The sequence below is a fragment of the Bombyx mori genome, chromosome 3 (genome assembly GCF_030269925.1).
Source record: "Bombyx mori chromosome 3, ASM3026992v2".
Classification (NCBI taxonomy): domain Eukaryota; kingdom Metazoa; phylum Arthropoda; class Insecta; order Lepidoptera; family Bombycidae; genus Bombyx; species Bombyx mori.
Genome location: NC_085109.1, coordinates 2,494,860 through 2,514,378, shown reverse-complemented (window position 1 = coordinate 2,514,378; position 19,519 = coordinate 2,494,860). Strand labels below are relative to the sequence as shown.

Below are 19,519 nucleotides of genomic sequence, written 5' to 3'. Positions count from 1 at the left end.
TTTGAAATATGTTAACTTTAATTTTATACGTTTTGGAAGTAGCCAAAAAGTTGTGTTCAACAACTTTTACAGTAGCAGTTACCCATGTTTTTGTAATTTTACCATTAAAGGCATTCTTAATGCACTTTTACAATAGAAAAACAACACAATCCCGCTTTTGTGTATTACTATCTGAATTCTATGTTCCTTGTTGTCCAAAAATGAAAATTCATCAAGGTTTCGTTAACAAAAAGATTGAAGTTTCAGTTAATTTTAACTGTTCCACTTGCTTTACTACACCATAGAGATTTATTTAGAGCCTAGCCCTCATTGAAACCATCCCGCTCTATTTTTTTACTCCATTTTATACCTTCACCTATAATAGTAAGTAGGTTTTCTTTACCGCCAGTCTGTAGGACAAAAAGTGAATATACTGTGGGCTGCAAAGAAATTTCAATAATATGTTTTCTTCCAGCCATAGACTTTTTGCCGGGAACGCGAGGAGTGAAATTGTGTGATTTGTTTTATTTTGTCTAATTAGTGTTTTTTAAGGTTTAAATGTGTAATAACGGTAGTTAATGAACTGTTTAGTATCTGTGAAAGTGCACAAATGTGAGAAAATGAAACAAAGCTGCTGAAAGTAACTTCTCGGGATCTTCCAAAAAGTCCACTGAAAAAGTCTCAGTAAATGACATTTTACTGAGATTATACTTCATCCATTATCATCTCATCTCATTTCGTTTTCATTTCTTTTCATGCCATGTTTCATAATAATCAACTTCATTTCATTTCATAATATCATTTTCATATAACAAGTTACGTATCATTAAAATTAAAATAAGACTTGACCTAAAACTCTTAGCCACCAGGTCATAAAATCCCTTAAAAAAAAACTTCCAACCATAGATAACACACCTTCCCGCCAATTTTAAGATAACCTTTCAATCACTTTTTATAGCTTTTTAATATGTTTATAGTTTTACACCGCCTTTAATCTCGTCTTGAATAGCACATATAAAACTACTAATGTTAATTTCACAAAACAGTGCATTTCTATAGAAGCTAGTGAATTCATATAGTTGCTAAATAAAAATAAGTTCATAAGCAATCACACAAATTAAATGAAACTTAGCCAATAAAAGTCAATAACAATAACAATAAAAAATGGACGAGAAAGATGAATTATCACAGCTTGAAGAACTGCTCAGTGCTGACTTCGGTGAAAATACTGAAATGAATGCACAAAATAACACCAAAGAAGTAGACATATTTCAGCAAACTACAAACTTAAGAAGTGAAATGCCATCATCAAGTACAGCTGAAGTTCCTTCTATTGTACACAATGGAGATACTGATTCTTCAGACGACGAGGAAAAGCGGGACTATGCAGAAAGGAAGTACAATGATTACGGTTCACAAGTAAAAAAATCATTAGACAAAATTGAACAAGATCAAATTAATCAAAGACTGGATTTTGAGAGTAGATTACGACAAACAAACATGGAAACTAAAGTTTCACGTTATTCCAAATTCACAAAAAAACCTAACATTGAACCTAGAAATGTGTTCAGTCCTCCTAAAGTGAAAAGTAATAAAAATGCAGATGTTTACACAGACCCTATATTCAATATTAGGATTACAAAGCCATTGCTATCTAGTTCAGTTTTGCTAGAGAGAATGCAAGGTAGAGAAGCTATAAGCATGCTTAGAGTAAAAAGGCATGTTGAGAATGAAGACTTGTCAAAAGATTGGGTGATTGCAGGTGTTATTGTTAGGAAAAGTTCAACTAAACAATCTCAGAAAGGAAGTCAGTTTATTATATGGACTCTCAGTGATTTAAAAGATGATATGAAAACGGTTTCTATATTTTTATTTAGGAAAGCCTATAATGAACTATGGAAAACTGCTGAAGGAACAGTTGTTGCAGTTCTTAACCCTAATGTATTAGATAGATCACAGAATAGCGCAGATCAGGCTTGCCTCAGTGTTGATAATCCTGACAGAGTTATGATCATAGGACTCTCCAAAGATTTTGGTATTTGTAAAAGTAAGAAGAAAAATGGGGAACCATGCACAGCCTTTGTCAATATGAATCAATGTCAACACTGCATTTATCATGTAAAACAAGAATACCAAAAGTTTTCACAGAGACAAGAACTACAATCTTCAACCATGGGCAAGGGTTTAGTAAGTTTACAAAATAAAGTTTTAGGAAAAAACACTGTGATCTATGGAGGCAAAGCATATTCAGCCTTACAAAGCGGAAATAACAAAAAGATAAAAGAAAAAGATCAAAACAGACTGATGTCACTCAGTGACTATTACAAAACTGAGGGTGACAAGTTAATCACTAACAAAATGCCTTATGGGGCAGGATTTGTGAAGAACAATAGTGCATTACACAGTCCGACTACACAAAAAACTAGTGATACTGAAAGACTCAGCAAATTGTCCAACTTTAATACACCTACAAACTCAAAACAACTTAGCCTTGCAGAAAAACTGACTAATTCTCCCACATTAGGCAAAGGATTTAGTATAAAAGGCAGTGGAACAATAGACCTAAATATATCATACAAACAAAAGGTAGCTGAAAAAGCAAAATCCAATGCAATCAGAATAATTCAACAGAATGGTGGATTACCAAAATTAGATCCTAATAATTTAAATGGAACTGCTGCTGGGAAAAAAAGAGCTTTAGAAAAATTGAATGGAATGAATGATGAGAATAGCAGTAAAAAAGCAAAATCCAATCATGAACAGAGCAACACTGGGAAAATACTCTCTGAAAGGTTCCGTAAAATATTAGAAGCCACATCAGTACATCAAGACTTAGTAAAACAACATGAAGATGATGAACAAGAGAAGTATTTTAACAAATTAGAGAAAAAGGAAGCAATGGAAGAAAAAATGTTGAGCACATATAAACTTCCATGCAAAGCAGTAAGATGTGCTAAATGTAAATACACTGCATTTTCTGCTGCTCAACGGTGTAAAGATGAAAGACATCCTCTAAAAGTATTAGATACATTTAAGAGGTTCTTTAAATGTTTGGATTGTAAAAATAGAACTGTTTCTTTAGAATTGCTGCCTCTGCATTCTTGTAATAATTGTGGAAGTTCACGGTGGGAGAAAGCTCCAATGTTAAGAGAAAAGAAAATAACGACACTTTCTGATGGTTTATCCATCAGGGGTGAAGAAGAAACATTTTTGGGTGGACAAGTTGCTACTGGCAAAAATATAAATCTATTGGTACCAGACAGCTAACATAAAAGCAAGATTAATTTTATACTGAGTTTAAATGTTTTGATACTATTTATACACTTTAATTATTATAGGATTAAATTTTAAATAAAAATCATAGTGAAAATAAAGCATAATATAATTTTAATTACGAAACTTTCAGTCAATAACACTGAACCATTCCATAAACTTAGATTTCAATACAAGAATTAATTATAACAATCAAGTTGCGCAGAACAGTTTGTAGGCTTTTCAAAATTTTTACACAGCCTTCGACAATAAATTACTACAAGTTACAAATTGATCAGTGGAGTTCACAATATGAGACACATTTCAAACCTGTGTTTCTTTAATGTATTTACAAACATTCAGGCAGTGGTCTAAATCATTAAGGAAAATAAATTGATAAAATTCTATAGTTGTGGTCCAACATCAAAATTAAAACTACTTTAAAATGTTTACATATTTTTTTTAGAAAAAGTAGACATACATACATACATACTATTCAGGCCCAACTGTTATATGGTAAAACAAGAAAAACGAAAATATGGCCCTGGGAATCGTCACCACATATGTTGTAGATTGATATAGTGACGATGTCTTATGATCCACGCTAGGCACTTGAAAACAGTTATAAAATAAAACAAAATTAACTTCACATTGTCCATGATATATTACAGATGTTTAAACGGCGCGATTGACATCACGTTGTCATTGTTGTATAAAATGATAATACATATTAGCTAATCACATCACTAGGAACCAATTAGTTTCCGATGTTTGGACATAACCGCGTCATTCGCGACCACTGCCCTGTGGGTGCGTTCGGTCAGTACAAAATATATAAAAAAAGTAATGGAGGCTATCATTCCCATTCTGTTGTGGCGGGCGGTTTCGGTGTTAGGTCGTATAATACGCGAGATATTCCAGGCACGGTCAAGAGCTTCTTACACATTCTGTCCACAACCTGTTGAACATATAAATTAGGTTAAAGACTTATAGCATAAATACATGTAATTTATATTCCAAATAGTCATTGGATTTATATAGGAACTGGGAACAAAAAAAATGGTTAAAAACTCGTTTATAACAAGCGGTGTTGGCTTGGCTTTTCCAAGTAATCATTCCAGTATAACCAGAATGAATGGGCCCCAGAGATAGGTAAGCTATCATGTTTTTTTACAATATCATATGCAGTGCATTTTAATTCTAATATCCATAGGTTTCTTAAGGCAGTAATACTCCCATCAACAGTCAATAATATTATGGGATCATCATGCCTTTTTCTAATAATCCCACCAATTTCTCAGATTCAATAATTCTGCAATTCCCAAAAAAGTCAACTTTAGATAGGCGACGCCCTTAAAACCACGTCAAACAAATCTAATAGAAATAAAATAATAGGAGTCATACGTCTTGAGGCATGTGGTCGGATCCCGGGAGTGCGGCGAGACCGGTCATGAAGTCTGACGTGACGAAAGGACGCAGTACGATAGACCGCTGGCACGAGGCGGCGCGCACCGCGGCGTCGCGGTCGAACTGGATCGGGATCAGCACCACCGGCATCTGTGCGATGCGGCCGGCGCATCCGCTCTGGGTCAGCACCTGACATCGAACACATTCACAATTTTTTTTAAAAGGATTTTATGACACATTTAAACCTGAAAAAATACTAAATAGTCAAAATAAAACAAATCACACAACTTCAATCCTCCCGTTCCCGCCACAAAGTCCACATTCTCAAATGTAACAATTCCAACGAAGATGCCACTTGTAAGACACAAATCAGTATTGGAATGCTTACCTGTGTTGCCAGGTCGTCGGCCTGTCGTAAAGTTGAAACAACTTGTTGCGTAAGGAAAGTTGGTGTGATATCTGTTACTTGCTCCTTGATCAGACCTCCAAAAGCGTAACATACCCTGAAAACATTTCATTTCAAAAGTTAGAATTACAAGTATTAGATTAAAATAAATATCACAACAAACTAATAAAAAAACATCAATAATTCATAATCGACAATCTTGGACTGCATTAAAATTAACTGTGGATTTAAAATAATTTAGTTAAAAAAGGGCATATGAGTCGTCTATTATCAAAGCCGGCAATCTGACTTTTGAACAATATTGGTAAATCAGAAAAACGAATTATTGACTTTGTATTCCATTGGCAGTCACAAAACTCTTTGAAGTTTTTGAAGTTTTGAACCGTATTCTTTGAAGGAGACGATTATATTCAAATCAATCTGTATTGACATATCAATAACATTTTTTTGTCCAAATGCACAGATTGCCACCTTTGATAATAGACGACTCATATATTCTTTTAACGCATTGTAGAAAAGTTTTGACGCCAGATAAACCATATTCTCGTTACCCACACTCGTATTATAATCATGCTGGGTCGAGTACTGGCTTATTTACCGAAAACTTTTATGTAAAGCTTCCTTTAATGCATAAAGCCTTTTTACTGGTGGTAGAACCTCTTGTGAGTACGCACGCGGTACCACCACACTGCCTATTTCTGCCGTGATGCAGTAATGCGTTAGTACTGCTAGTAATGGAATAAATAGATGTCGTAGCGTGCGACAAAATCATATACCTGTTAACATTATGACAGATCCTCGGTATTATTTGAGCGAGATACTGCATGTCTTTCCAATCCGGAGGATACTTCTCCGTTGACAATGCCACGGCATAGCTGTATGTTCTGCAATCACCTGAAACAAAATATTATTTAATCGTTTTATTTGATAAGATTAGTCTCAATGGTATTCAAGTTAATTTTGTTTGTATGTCTATTTGGAGGCAACTCCAGTAACCATTTAACACCAGGTAGGTCGTGAACTCGTCCAACCATCTAAGCAATAAAATAAAACAGTCATACGGTCCATCTGATCGTTCATGTACGTCAGGAATGCTAGAGGAACTAGTAAGACGCTGCATAATCTACTACTACGCTGCTTCTTGACATCGGCGAGAGTTAAAATGAAATTGTGCAATGTAAAAATCTCTTTGTCTCCGCCTTATCCCACTAGGGATTGGCACAGCTAATTTTTCTATTCCATTCTCTTCTATCAGCCGCCATCTCAACACCCACTCTTCTCACTCTCACATTGTCATTCACACACTCCATCCATGTTTTTTTTTGTCGATCTCGTAATAATGTAATTTTTCAAAAATGCCATTATTAACATTGTACCTTGCACTCCGACCGTTCTGATGGGCAGCAGCGTGGCGGCGACCTGGTATGCGGACGAGATGCGGCGCAGCTTGGCGTGCTCGGCGGGCGTGCTCGCGTTCACGACGCGGCCCAGCAGCGCGTGGGACTTGAGGTACATCGATGCGAACTCCACTATTATTTTTACTATCACCTGTTTTAATGAACGATTTATATATAGGTTATAATCGAATTATTATGGTTATTAACACATTATTATGAATATCATATTCAGAATGGTTACTTAGAATTGGGTATCAGCAACTTTAAGCACGACCCCGATACGGGCCAATGATTTTCTAAGAATATGTATATCCGCTGTTATACACATCGATCGATGCAAGGTCAGGTCAAGGTCATGCTGGTGGCCACATCGTAACCGGAGAAATAAATTTGTAGTGTTCACCTGCGTTTCGGCGAAGTCCCTCTCCATGAACGGTTCGTCTTGACATATGACCCTGACGGCGAGGCCGGGGCCCGGGAACGGGTGCCGCTCCACCAGCGCCTCGGGCAGCCCCAGCTCCATCCCCAGCGCTCGGACCTGGACCAGACGCAACATTGTTTACATTAATCTACACAAACAAAAACTACTCCTTCAGCTTTATCTACGGCGTAGGTTTCCAAGTTGAGAGCTGCCAGCGTCCGCCAGAGATACCACGGCAATTTAGCTAAAAATGTTGAATTACCGGTATAACATTATTACGCGATATACTAATCTATAATAATTTTATAGAATTAAAAATCTCAGCCAAATTTGTTAATTTGAAGAGGGTTGGCCCAAATTCCTTACATGTCAACATTACTAGACGGTGGGATAATCTAGCAACGCTAAGAGTTGTTGCCAAGTGGCAACTTCAAATCCATCCACTAGTAGAGTTATTGAGGGAGGGGAGTGCTCTGAGGGATACCATCATCTCATTTTTACCATCGCACCGCCCACCACCGGAGTAGAGTTCATCCATACTACCTGTATCCACTGCGCTCATACACAATGCGTTTTCAGAGATCTTTTTTGCCACGCACCATCTGGCTTTAGTATGAGTTCTCCACGTCCTTCTTCAAACTTGACTTATGGAGAGTACTTAACGACAGGCAGTGATTTGGCTTTGGCATTGCATAAATCCATTGGCGACGGTAACCATTCACCATCAGTTCGGGTCTAAGTTCGTCTGCCTACAAGGGCAATAAAAAAAAAGAGGTACCTCGTCTTTATGGAAGTCCTTCAGAGGCTCCACGACCCGTCCCCTCTGCCGCAGCGCCCGCACCAGCTCGGTGTCGTTGTGGTGCGTCTTGATGGTGTCGGCCTGGCCCGAGCACAGCGCCGACGCGGACTCGATGAGGTCGGGGCGCAGCGTGCCCTGCCCTAGAAGTACTTCGTCCTCTCTGTTCAATTTAATCATATGACACATTACATGTAAAATCATCGCGAGTTTGTGAAAAAACGTTTTGTGACCATTACAAATTTTTCCAAGAAATGTGTAAAGAACAAATAAGGCCAACTAACAGGTTTTTTTTTATTGCTTAGATGTGTGAACGAGCTCACAGCCCACCTGGTGTTAAGTGGTTACTGGAGCCCGTAGACATCTACAACGTAAATGCGCCACCCACCTTGAGATATAAGTTCTAAGGTCCCAAGTATAGTTACAACGCACGATTGCCCCACCCTTCAAACCGAAACGCATTACTGCTTTACGGCCGAAATAGGCAGGGCGGTGGTACCTACCCGCGCGGACTCTCAAGAGGTCCTACCACCAGCAAATTCTATTTCAAGAAATATGCAACTTCATTTTTTTTATTCAGCTTTAACAGTAAGTAGTTCATTATATTCTAAGGATATTTGTAATGTTTACAAAGAATAAATCTTACTTACTGCAGATTAAGTTCGTGGACGGCCTGTTCCGCGATCCGTATGAATACATCTCCTATGATCTTCCGCTTGTCCTCCGGCGAGGCGGTGTGACACAGCGGCCCGGCGTGGCGGGACCAGCCTCCTGACTCGCGGACCACTGTGCTGCCGTGAAAGAACTGAGGAAAAACAAACAGATATATCACAATCAATGTACAATGATTTTGATGCGTGCTTTAACAAACTAAGTTACAAGTAAGTGGCCTATGGTAATCAACCTGCTGTCATCTGTGCTGAACATTGGTGAACAGTGTCAGATAGGTTATATAGGCATCGGTTATTTGTGACAGAATTGGTAGTTAATGATCACATGTTGAACCCGCTCCCCTCTCTCCTTGCAATGGCAGTACACACATTAGATTGTTAACTTGTATTTTAACACAAAAAGTGTATGATTTTGTATAATGGATGAGATGTGGTGAAAGTGTTTTGTTTAACTCTTAAAATATATGTACTGTTATTCCAATAAGCTAATACAATGTTTTAATGTAATAAAATGTAATGACCCCCACCTCCAACATATGCACTCGAGCACAAGTGGCTATACATTCTTTTCAGAACTGCTTTAACACATTTCGAATGATACAGAATGGATATTTTGGTCCTCAGTTTTTTTGAAGCATTTTTTTCTTGTGGAGCTTGAAGAGTCTGATAACCTCTAAGGTCATCAGTTCATCTTATAAAAAATCAACTTATATTGTGTATTAATGGACGTCATGGTTAATATGTATGTATAAGATGTGCTATCGTATACCTGATGAGCGGCGTTAATGACGTGCAGGCGGACTCCCAACTCACGGAGGCACCTCTCAACTTTGGCACTTTCGTTCTTACGCATAAAACCTTGAAAAATAAATATTAATTAACAACACCATCAATCTATGATGTAAACATCAAAAGTACATATTTATACGAAATTTCATCTAAATCCATTCTGCAATCTCTGTGTGATTGAGTGACAAACATCCAAATATGTTTTTATTTATTTATTAGCTGACCCGGCAGACTTCGTAGTGCCACAGTCGATAAATAAAAGACCTAAACTTTTGTATAAAATAAACTTAAAACAAAGATAAAGAATCCGTCCGACGGGGGACGACACATTAAAGGAAAAACAAAATTGTTATTTTTATTTAATTAGGAGCATTTTCACATTTATCTTTTAAACTTCTAGTTTTTAAACAAAATTTCTAGTTGTTCTGTCTTTAATATAAATAACCGATTTATGTTAAACTGTGATTTCTTACCATTATCAATGTGTAGTGCTATGACCTGATCCTCACGAAGCACTGTCCTCAGCAAGGCTGCACATACCGTTGAATCCACACCGCCACTCACCAACACCTAATTAACACTAACAATTTACTAATAATTTCTAAATAATATACTAATAATTTCTTTGTGAAACAGTATTACGGAAGTCAATAGACTGATGTAGACCAATTCGAAAATTCTATCATTCCTGATATTATGAAAATACAGTAGCCGGCAAAAGGGTGCATTGCGAACTTATGTGGGGAGGTATGACGATCCTGCTTGTTTCTGATACTATGCTTTACGGTTTGAAACTATCCACACACTTTTACTTCATGCATTCATATGTCTGTCTACACAATCCGCTTAATAAGCAAATGGGCTGTAAGCTCGTCTCAGAGCAATAGAGAAGGTAACGTAATTAGAGCAGCACAATAAAATCCGATATAAGATAGTCCAAACTATAAAACATATGTGTTTAGAGCGTGGACTGTATTTTGCTGCTTCAATAAGCTGCTTCATAAGCTTCAATAAAAACTTGATTCAGAGTGAAGGATTTTTATTTTTTTATGTATAACACGTGCACGTACGATCAGAATTTTTTTGTAGATGCAACTAACTGTGTTGCCATACTTATTAGTGTGTTCCTAGATTTAAAAACAATCAGTTACAATTTTATGTGTAGGATTGCCTTAAACCAACGGTTGGGGAACTTTTTTAATTATTAACCCAAAATATTTTTGTTTAAGTTGATATTATCCCATGGCGAAGAACAAAAAAAAAACGAAATCGCAAATTTTTAGCATCTTTCATATTATAGCCTCCATGATAATTTTGAAAAGAAAACAATAACTAGTCAATCACGTGAACTTTGTGTTTATAAATAATAATGTGTTCTATCTCATTCTCTCGCCGGCTGAATCCTATACATTCATGTGATTGTGTCTCTATGGACTTATTTTTTCGTTTCGTTTCATTTCGTTTCATCGAGTTTAAAATCACAACGATTCTAAAGAAGTTTCACTTCAATATATACTTTTTACTCACAAAAGTTACATTTTTACCCCCCAAAATTTCTTTTTACCCCATTTGGGGTAATTTACCCTGGTTCCCCGACTGCTGCCCTAAGCAATATGTTGTGGAGTGAAGTTAGTTCGTACTGACCAGAACTTTATTGTTTTCGCCGACGGTCTCCTTGATGTACTGCACGCAGGCCTCGCGCCGACAACGCAGCGTGAAGGAGCGCGAGAGGCCGGCGATGTCGAACAGGAAGTTGGACAACATCTGCTTGCCTTTAGGGGTTAGATCCACCTGAGGACGTTAAAATAACGCGCGTCTTCAAAATGTTACAAATACGCTCGGGATAGTTCTTAACGGTAGGCAACGGCTTGGCTCTTCTCCGGGCATTGCTGAAGTCCATGGGCGACGGTAACCACTCACCATCAGGTGGGCCGTATGTTCGTCTGCCTACAAGGGAAAAAAAAGTTCACTTACAAGTGCTGACTATTTCGCAGCTTTTTCTTTTTTTTATGCTACCTATTTTAGTAACCTCGAGGGGTTATTCTAGTTTCACCGAACTAGTAGATGAGCTCACAGGGCTCAAGCCGGGAGTGTTGCTAGCACTGGCCTTAACAAGAGTGGTGCTTCGCAGAATCAAGAATCAGAATCAGAACAACCGGATCGGAAACGCGACCCACTGAGAAGATTCGGCGAGAAACTCAGTAGGATGTGTCTGTGGGTCAATTGATTCCTTGAGCCCTTCGTCGCAAGCGACGGTTTCGACGAAGACGGTGGCCGGGTTTTGTTATACTGATTATAGTCATTTACAATTTACTGATGTGATTTGATGAACAATGTTACGAAATTCAAATCCATTACTTTCGTTTGAATATTGCTACCCTGCAGTTACACTTGCGCTAAACGACATTTTACCGATATGGTATTACAAAAAAGTTGATCTATACATTAATAAAAACAGAGTAATTGCTTGAAAGTAACGCTTTTGCTAACCAGATCTACCGGATATAATTAGTACCTCGGGATGGAACTGCACCCCGTACAGCTTCATCTGCTCGTTGTATATGGCCGCGATAAGGTGGTTCGAAGACTGCGCGGCCACACGGAACCTGTCTCCCACCTTGTGGACGCTGTCTCCGTGGGTCAGGAGCACCGGCTGCTGCTTCTCCAGACGACTGAGGGTAGAACGAATTGTGAGTTGACTGAGCAGTAGTTCTTTCTTTCTGGTCGTTCCCTCATTGCTGAGGATCGTGACTGTATGTCAATCTTCTCCACTCGGTCCGGTTCTGCGCCGTATGTACCGCTCCCTGTATCTGGCCTCCAGTCACCTCCTTGAGTTGGTCCACCCCTCTAGCTGACGCTCTTCTTCTAGCGCGCTTCCCCTCCATTTGTCCGAGAATTATGAGTTTCTCCAGGCTGTGCAATGAGGATCGCATTATGTGCCCAAAGAAACTCTGGATCAGTAGTTAACTTAACGTATTTTTTTTTTTATTACTGATGGTTGGTGGTTACTGGAGCCCGTAGACATCTACGACATAAATGCGCCACCCACCTTGAGATATAAGTTATAAGGTCTCAAGTATAGTTACAACGGCTGCCCCGCTCTTCAAACCCAAACGCAGTACTGCTTCACGGCAGAAATAGGCAGGGCGGTGGTACCTACCCGCGCGGACTCACAAGAGGTCCTACCACCAGTAAAGCCACCAGTAGTTTGGATTGAGGTTATATCCGTGGGCACTCACTTGAACAAAGGGCAGCTGGTTTCCACTTCGATCTCGTACTGCCCGTCCTCGCGCGCGTCCTTACGCAGCACGGAGCCACCAAACTCCTTGTTCAACATTTGCATCCCATAACATATGCCTGATGAAAATAAACATTACATTTCAATATACATAGTGGAGAGGTGTCATGAAGCTACATGAAGTCGATCAAGACTTCAAGTTCTTTTTTTTTAATTCAATAGATTTTTCAGTTTATGAATACAGGCAAACAATAGTTTCAGATTCGTTATTGAACCTTTTTAAATAAAAACATTAAGTTTGTTTATTAAGACAAGTGAATACAGGATGTAGATTATTATGTGTATAATATAAACAGGAATGATCTAATGGGTTGAAACTATGAACTGGCTAGCTAATATTATAATAGTTCGTGAATACTCAAATTCCCTAGAGATCGCGTATTCTGTGCACTCCATTTTTTTAAATTGATACTAATCAACATTTTTGAATATCTTTATTTTTTTGTCCTGTTGAAATGGCTGCACGAGTACACGGCCCATCTGATGTTATGAGGTTACCGAAGCCCATAGAAATCAACAACGCACATGGAACCAACCTCCTTGAGACACGAGTTCTAAGTCTCTGTTTTATGGTATCTTCAAACTGTAATGAATTAAGATTTTCCACCTCAACCTTAAAATTACCAGAACTTTCTTCGTTTCATCATCATAATCGGTTGCTCTTGGCAGAGCAGTCGTGGTCAAGTGGAATTCTTGCTTATTAGATGACAGATGTTTTCCATAGTTTGCGAACCGATGCCCGGCGCACACACTCGTTAAGTGGGGTTTCAGTAAGGTCTTTCACCTGATCAGTCCAACGCATGGGGATTCGTCCACGAGATCTCTTACCATTGACCCTACCCTGAACAACAAGTTACTCGATAGACTCTGCTGGCCGTCACGATACGTGTCCAAAATATGGTTTGAGATAACCTTAAATCTCACCTAAAACCGGAAGGCCGATTTTGAAGACGTCCGCGTCGTATTTCGGCGCATTCTCGGCGTACACAGAGTTGGGTCCGCCCGAAATGATGATGGCGCGGTATCCGGCCTCCTTCAGCTGGTAGGCCGAGGTCTCCAACGGTAGGATCTCCGATTCGACGCACAGCTCGCGCACGCGGCGGTCTATCACCTGAGAGAGGAGGCGGTCAAATTAACACATTACGTGGCGCACTCAAGTAATTATATCGATTTCTGTTACTAAGCCCCTAGATTGCCTAACTTTGCCATCTATTGTATTTAATTTATGTTTTAGTCTTTTAAGATCTCCTAGATTGCTACATACGAATGCACCGGAAGTCTTATCCTTTGACTTCAAATTCTTCAATATTATATCGATATACCACAAACCACTCCCTGTACATAGTCCGACTTCACGTTCAAGGTTACGAGAATTCATTGACATCGCAAGGCTATTAGTAATGTTACGCCGGTAAGAGTAACGCCATCCATCGCCGAATAGTCGAACGAATATCGAAGGACCTAGTAGCACCTAGAACGCTCGAGAATTACAACGCCATTTATTGACAGATAGCGGAAACTACTACTAGAGATGTGTGGAATATTCTCGATAATTCGAGGGATGAGGTATCGACTATAAAAGCGTTGCAGGGATGGCACGCATTCAGTCAGTAATCGGAACTGCTCAAAGCGAAACAGCGAACGGATCCCCTGAAGCGAAGCGGAACAAGCGAATTGAGAGTTTTAAGTGATCTAAGTGTTGAATAAAGTTTTTCAGTTGTACTTTGGTAGAATTTTATTTATCCCGAACCCCAGCGCGTAACAGTAATTATTATAAAACAAAAGACCAATAATCACCTTCCCATATTGTGAGCCGGCGTCCAGTATGGCAACTTTGTCACGTCCCTGGCCGGAGCCATTGGTGCCGCGGAACTGTCCGTCCGCACTCGCTGTGTGCATCTCGCCGACTCGCCAGCAGCACTGCGGACAAATCCGACAGACCGGTGTAGTCAAATACAGGGTGTTGACATTTCCAAGCTTTGCACTCGACAGTGCGATTTTATTACGAACGACAAAAAAAACGATAAGAACAGATATCAGAAACGTAAACAAGATGTCAATCTATACTAATATATAAATCTACAGTGGTTTTTACGGATGTTCCGTTATAACTACTGAACCATGCATCCTGACTTGAAACTTGGCATCCGTGTAGAAAATACATGTACTTAATGGATAGGCTAATATTTATATGAGTTTTGGACTCCCTAATAACAGTGACAATAAATAATAATGTCAATTTTAAATGCCCAGCGAAGCGGGCGAATACGGCTAGTTATCAAATAAACTTAAATAGTTTAGACAGCGCATCGAATTTCCGCATCAAAGTTGTGAGCAAGAATTATCTCTCCAGTACAAAGGGTTAATTATTTATATATAAAACGAAATACAAATGTTTTCTTTCGCTCGCGAATATTTTAAAAGCAACGGTCCATAATCAACGAACCCCAAATTATGATAATTGACGACATGAGTGGATGATGGGGTATGATACAATTTGTTAATTTTAAGAATACAGTCAACACACTTTTATTACTTGTACTTTTGCACATAACACCTTCATTCAATGTAAAAACTAAAAAAATCTTAAAAACTTTACTTAAACTCTTCATTCACTCATATCTTCAATTATGTTAAAGAATAAACACACTGGACAGACTTGATAATAACAAGGTCATTGAGATGCTACCGAAACTTGGACACGGATTTTTTGAGTGTATCTCTCGTTTGTCTATTTAAGACGTCAAAGTTGACAGTTGACCAGGGACGTCTTAAACTAGGATGGGGCCCTTGGGCACACAAGAATTTGAGGCCCTTTTGGAAAGTAAAAAAAGCGAATTATAATAACATTTTTTTACTGAGTTTGAGACCATTTATTATAGGTAATCAAATACAGTATGATATAATATGTCATTAATGATATTAGAATGCTGCTGGTTTTTTGGTTACGATTTCGATAACGGCTTCTTTCGGGATTTCTGTTGAGCAAAATCTTCTATTATAGTCATAGCATATGCCTTGTAAATCTTCTGATTATTGATCTTATTAACCTTCTGATTACTGATTTGTGAAAAAAGTGTAATGTGCCTGACAAAAATGTTTTGAGAATAAACGTGTGAGAGATATTGTCGGTCTTTCTCCCATTCGGTCCATTCTCAGGGGGCCCCGGGCACGGGCCCCGTGTGTCCTTATGGTAAAGACGGTATTGCAGTTGACAGGGAGGTTTTTGAGCGGTTACCCAGCCTTATGCAGCACCTACGGGTTGGCACCCCATAACCAGACGGTAACCGTAATTTTTTTCAAATGGCATACATAATGGGTATAATTAGTAAGTTTTATCAACATACAAAAGGTTTGAAGCAGTCGACAATTTATCTTTAAATTTTGAATTCACACATATAACCGTAACCTAATATAAATTTCATTGCACCTACCACTATTTACTCTGCACTACCTTTGGTTGACTGGTAGAGAATGCCTTAGGCATTAAGTCCGCCAATGTAAATTTTACATGAAGTGTAATAAATAAATAAATAAATATTGAAAACTACAACTATTATGGCTGTTCCTTCAGATGTAGAGGGCAAGCGTTTTTATAAATTCTTTTGGTTGAAAGACGAGGTGCCCGCCCGCCTGCTGTTAATGGGTTACTAAGGGTTCATAAGACCACAACGTGAATACCGCCATTTACCTTACGAAGTTTATTTAGTTATTCTGGATACAATTAGTATATAGCCATTTAATATCAAACTTAGGTAGGAGAAATACCAAAGAAGTTCCCACTATAACTAACATTATTTATTTTTACAAATAGCTATCGCTATTAATGAAATGAATATAATTTTTGTAAGTGATGAAAAACAGCGAATTGGAGAGCTTCATATCACAGACCTTGCACAATTTATGCATAAATGTCTTAGGATTTTCGAACTGTGAACAGTTTGAAGATTTGATTAGAACTGAGATATCACATTTTTTATTTTGATAGAGATTTGTTTTAGGTAGTCACGTGAGTTCATAGTTCCAATTTGTATTGTATTATGGCTATCGCAAGCTTCTTACTGACAAGTTTACAATGTCTATGAGTGATGGTAGCCCCTTATCACCTGGTGATGGTGGATTTTGGGGTGACTTGTAACTGCACATGTAAGTACCACCACCCTGACATATCTGTAGTAGAACATTAATGTGTTTCGGTTCAAGGTTGTGGAGACCATTGTACTTTTAAAAGTTTAACTTAGAATGATATCTGGTGGAATTTACATCGTCAATGTCATAGGCTCTGGTAACAGCCTTACACAAACTCGTACACTCATCTAAGCAATAAAAAAAGTTAGGACTAAATGACACTCTGTTTAATTACTATACTTTTTTAATGTTTCATATTAAGCTATTCATGTGTAACATACCTTACATAGAAAATCCCAACTCAACATAATGAAAGGTGATTAAAAAAAATTGTGCTTTTTCATAATTTTTAAAGAATACATAAGTCACCACTGCACATCACACAAATTCAAACAAAACCAAAGTACTTTTTTTTTTATTAAATTGAATCAGTACTTTATGATCATAAAGCAATTGCTAATTGTAATTGAAATAATAAAAAATATTCTTCAAATTTAGGATGGTGAAAAAGAAAATATTAGCTTATATGAAAATACTGCAATATAATAGATTTTCTTTTGTTGTGCTTTTATTAGAAGTGGCATTGACAATGTGTATTTTTAGATTTTCGTACCATGTGAGATTACAAGATGTGTGTATGCATATTTTGTCTATAAGTCTTTGTTGATGTGATTAGTGATATTGATTGGCAATGGAAATTAAAATTTGGTCTATACTATAAATATCCAATGCATACACAATTCAGTTATTTTAATTTTCCAAAATTTTAACACACGCTTGCAACACAAAATGTTAATTTAATTTTGTTAGTAAATAAGACCATAATAGTATGTATTATCAACCAACCAACTTAATTTACTTTTTGTTCACAATCTGAATAAACAGTGATCTCACAAATGTATTTACTATACATTTGGAATTTTAAGAAGGTTATACTTGGATTTACTATTTTGATTTTAATTTATAATGAATTAATTATGAGTCATTTCACTTTGGATAATTTTTATACATTTGTCTTTAATTTTCATTTTAATTTTTTATTTATTTAATCACATTTTTATGTGAACAACTTAGTTTAAGGTGGCAATAATTTAAATAAGTACACCGTTTTGTACCTCACTCAGAATTCTATATATTTTTCTCCCCATTACCCCAATTTCTATCTTGACTACTGACTGTAAGCCATTCTTGGAGTCTGCATGATTTGTTCCTATGCAACCCCGAGCTCTATTGATTAAGTTTAAGACTTTATTCCAATTACTCTTATGTCTGTCTTCAGTCTTTCAGCTACTCTTAACATCAGATGGCCATGACCGATTGCCCCTTTATGTCACTACTAAAATGGAAATATTCAGACGTGACAAACTAACGTAACTAAATTAATTTTGCAGTTATTATACTGTTTCAAGACATAATAATTAAAAATATTGAATATACTATATTAAGTTTATCAAAATTAAAAATTCAAATAGTTATAGTATTAAGTAGTATTCTGACCATTTATTTATTAGATGAATGAAACACCAAATCGTCTGCCCATACTTGCTATTGAAAAATTTATCCGACACAGGCACTTACACCGTTCAAACAGTCATTATGACATTTCTAATTCAAAGCTTCTAAGACAGTAATAATTATTAAATATTTTATTAAAACCTTACCCTGTTGTAGTCAGTGATGTAAATAATTATTAAAAAATTAAATGTTGCAAATCACTAAGGTTAGGTTGAGCAATAGGGTTATCAGTGGTCACCCTGTGATAAATATTAGACAAACATTAAAATCAAGTGACTACCTAGTGATGTAACGATTGAAATTTGATTGATTTATTTCGTTTGAGATTTATATCTCTTTTTTTAAGAAACAAAGACAAGAAAATACGAACCTTCCTTAGAATGCAAAACATAGTTGAGAGACAATATTACCAATAAACATTATTGCATGAAACGAGATGATCCAAGATCTTTTGATAACAGGGCAGATAACGTGTAGATAAAAACAAAAAATATGTTTAAAACAACGAAAGCAATGAACGAAGAGGTTTACGCGCGACATCTCGTACCTACGTAATCTTGAAAACACTTACCGTCGTCAATTTAACACTTAAAATGTCTTGTTGTCTTCATAAGCTCATCACATAATGGTTGCAATTATATACGTGAAAAATGGCTTGATTTATTTTGTAGATGACGAATAAAACCGGGCAATGACAGAACATTTTGGGTCAACCGGAGAGACAGTTCGAAGCAGCCATTGTTGTTTGTTAATTACGAATATTTACATAATCATCTCCCTTATTATGGCATTTATCACTTACCTAAAATAAAGTAAATAGTATTTCAGAAGAATAAGTTCATGAAAAATGAGAATAAATGTGACTCCATTCAGTACTACGAATACAAAATTTTAGTACTGGATTTGGTCACTAGGTTGAGTAGCGCGCGCTGTCATTAAACATGCGTTCATGTGAATACTGTTTAATTATTCACTGTTAATGATATATTGTTTAAGGAAATCGAAATTGAAACTGATGATGTATTCCGAAATTACACAGTAAAAATAAGCAAAAAAAAAATTTTAAATATGTAACTAAACAAATTCTGTTTTTAAATTAAAACATTTTGCATTCCTAAAATATGAACTCAACCTAAATTCACAGATTTTTAATATTTTAAAATGTTTTGGTCATGAACTTAAAATCTTCTAAATCCTTATATTTTAATAGTTTGGTAGTTCCAATACTTTAATTGTTCAATGGTATTGACTCAATAAGCATTTAGTGTATCATGTGTTTTATAAATGGATGGTCCAAAAATCCATGGAAATATCTTCTCATTATCTTCTAAGAGGACCATTAGTTTTAGTTAATTCCCATTGTCTTACTAAGTTTATTAAATTTCACTTCACTTATTACTTCAATTAAAGTCTTAGTTCCTTTTGCCTATTTTAGAAGTGAATGAAGCAAAAGAAAAAAT

General features: G+C 37.0%; 2 protein-coding genes across 4 annotated transcripts; one reads left to right on the top strand and one right to left on the bottom strand.

The window, feature by feature from the left end:
• Positions 1 to 683: 683 nt before the first annotated feature.
• Positions 684 to 3,370, top strand: LOC101744695 (protein MCM10 homolog). Its single transcript, XM_038019346.2, has one exon. It carries the CDS (start codon positions 1,144 to 1,146, stop codon positions 3,244 to 3,246), a length of 2,103 nt encoding a protein of 700 aa, XP_037875274.1. The 5' UTR covers positions 684 to 1,143; the 3' UTR covers positions 3,247 to 3,370.
• LOC101744452 (GMP synthase [glutamine-hydrolyzing]) lies at positions 3,344 to 19,022 on the bottom strand. Of its 3 annotated transcripts, none has more exons than XM_004923919.4 (16): positions 18,862 to 19,022; positions 14,214 to 14,336; positions 13,341 to 13,527; positions 12,358 to 12,475; positions 11,634 to 11,790; positions 10,763 to 10,909; positions 9,592 to 9,688; positions 9,099 to 9,187; positions 8,309 to 8,463; positions 7,641 to 7,821; positions 6,845 to 6,979; positions 6,421 to 6,592; positions 5,821 to 5,938; positions 5,027 to 5,141; positions 4,636 to 4,827; positions 3,344 to 4,189 (listed from the first exon to the last, which is right to left on the bottom strand). In XM_004923919.4, the coding sequence occupies exons 2-16, from the start codon at positions 14,313 to 14,315 to the stop codon at positions 4,088 to 4,090; spliced, it is 2,067 nt and encodes a 688-aa protein (XP_004923976.1). In that variant the 5' UTR covers positions 14,316 to 14,336; positions 18,862 to 19,022; the 3' UTR covers positions 3,344 to 4,087. The 3 variants fall into 3 exon arrangements, with proteins under 3 accessions (XP_004923976.1, XP_012543955.1, XP_062530950.1); XM_012688501.4 differs by lacking the exon at positions 18,862 to 19,022 and adding an exon at positions 18,631 to 18,798; XM_062674966.1 differs by lacking the exon at positions 18,862 to 19,022 and adding an exon at positions 18,430 to 18,610.
• Positions 19,023 to 19,519: the final 497 nt, after the last annotated feature.

Coding starts and splice junctions, on each gene's coding strand:
- LOC101744695 (XM_038019346.2), top strand. CDS start 1,144: ATGGACGAGAAAGATGAATTATCACAGCTTGAAGAACTGCTCAGTGCT.
- LOC101744452 (XM_062674966.1), bottom strand. CDS start 18,450: ATGTTTTGCATTCTAAGGAAG. Junction 11,791..12,357: donor ACCAGCTGCCCTTTGTTCAA/GTGAGTGCCCAC, acceptor TTCTACCCTCAG/TCGTCTGGAGAAGCAGCAGC. Junction 6,980..7,640: donor AGGACTTCCATAAAGACGAG/GTACCTCTTTTT, acceptor CGTCTGGTCCAG/GTCCGAGCGCTGGGGATGGA.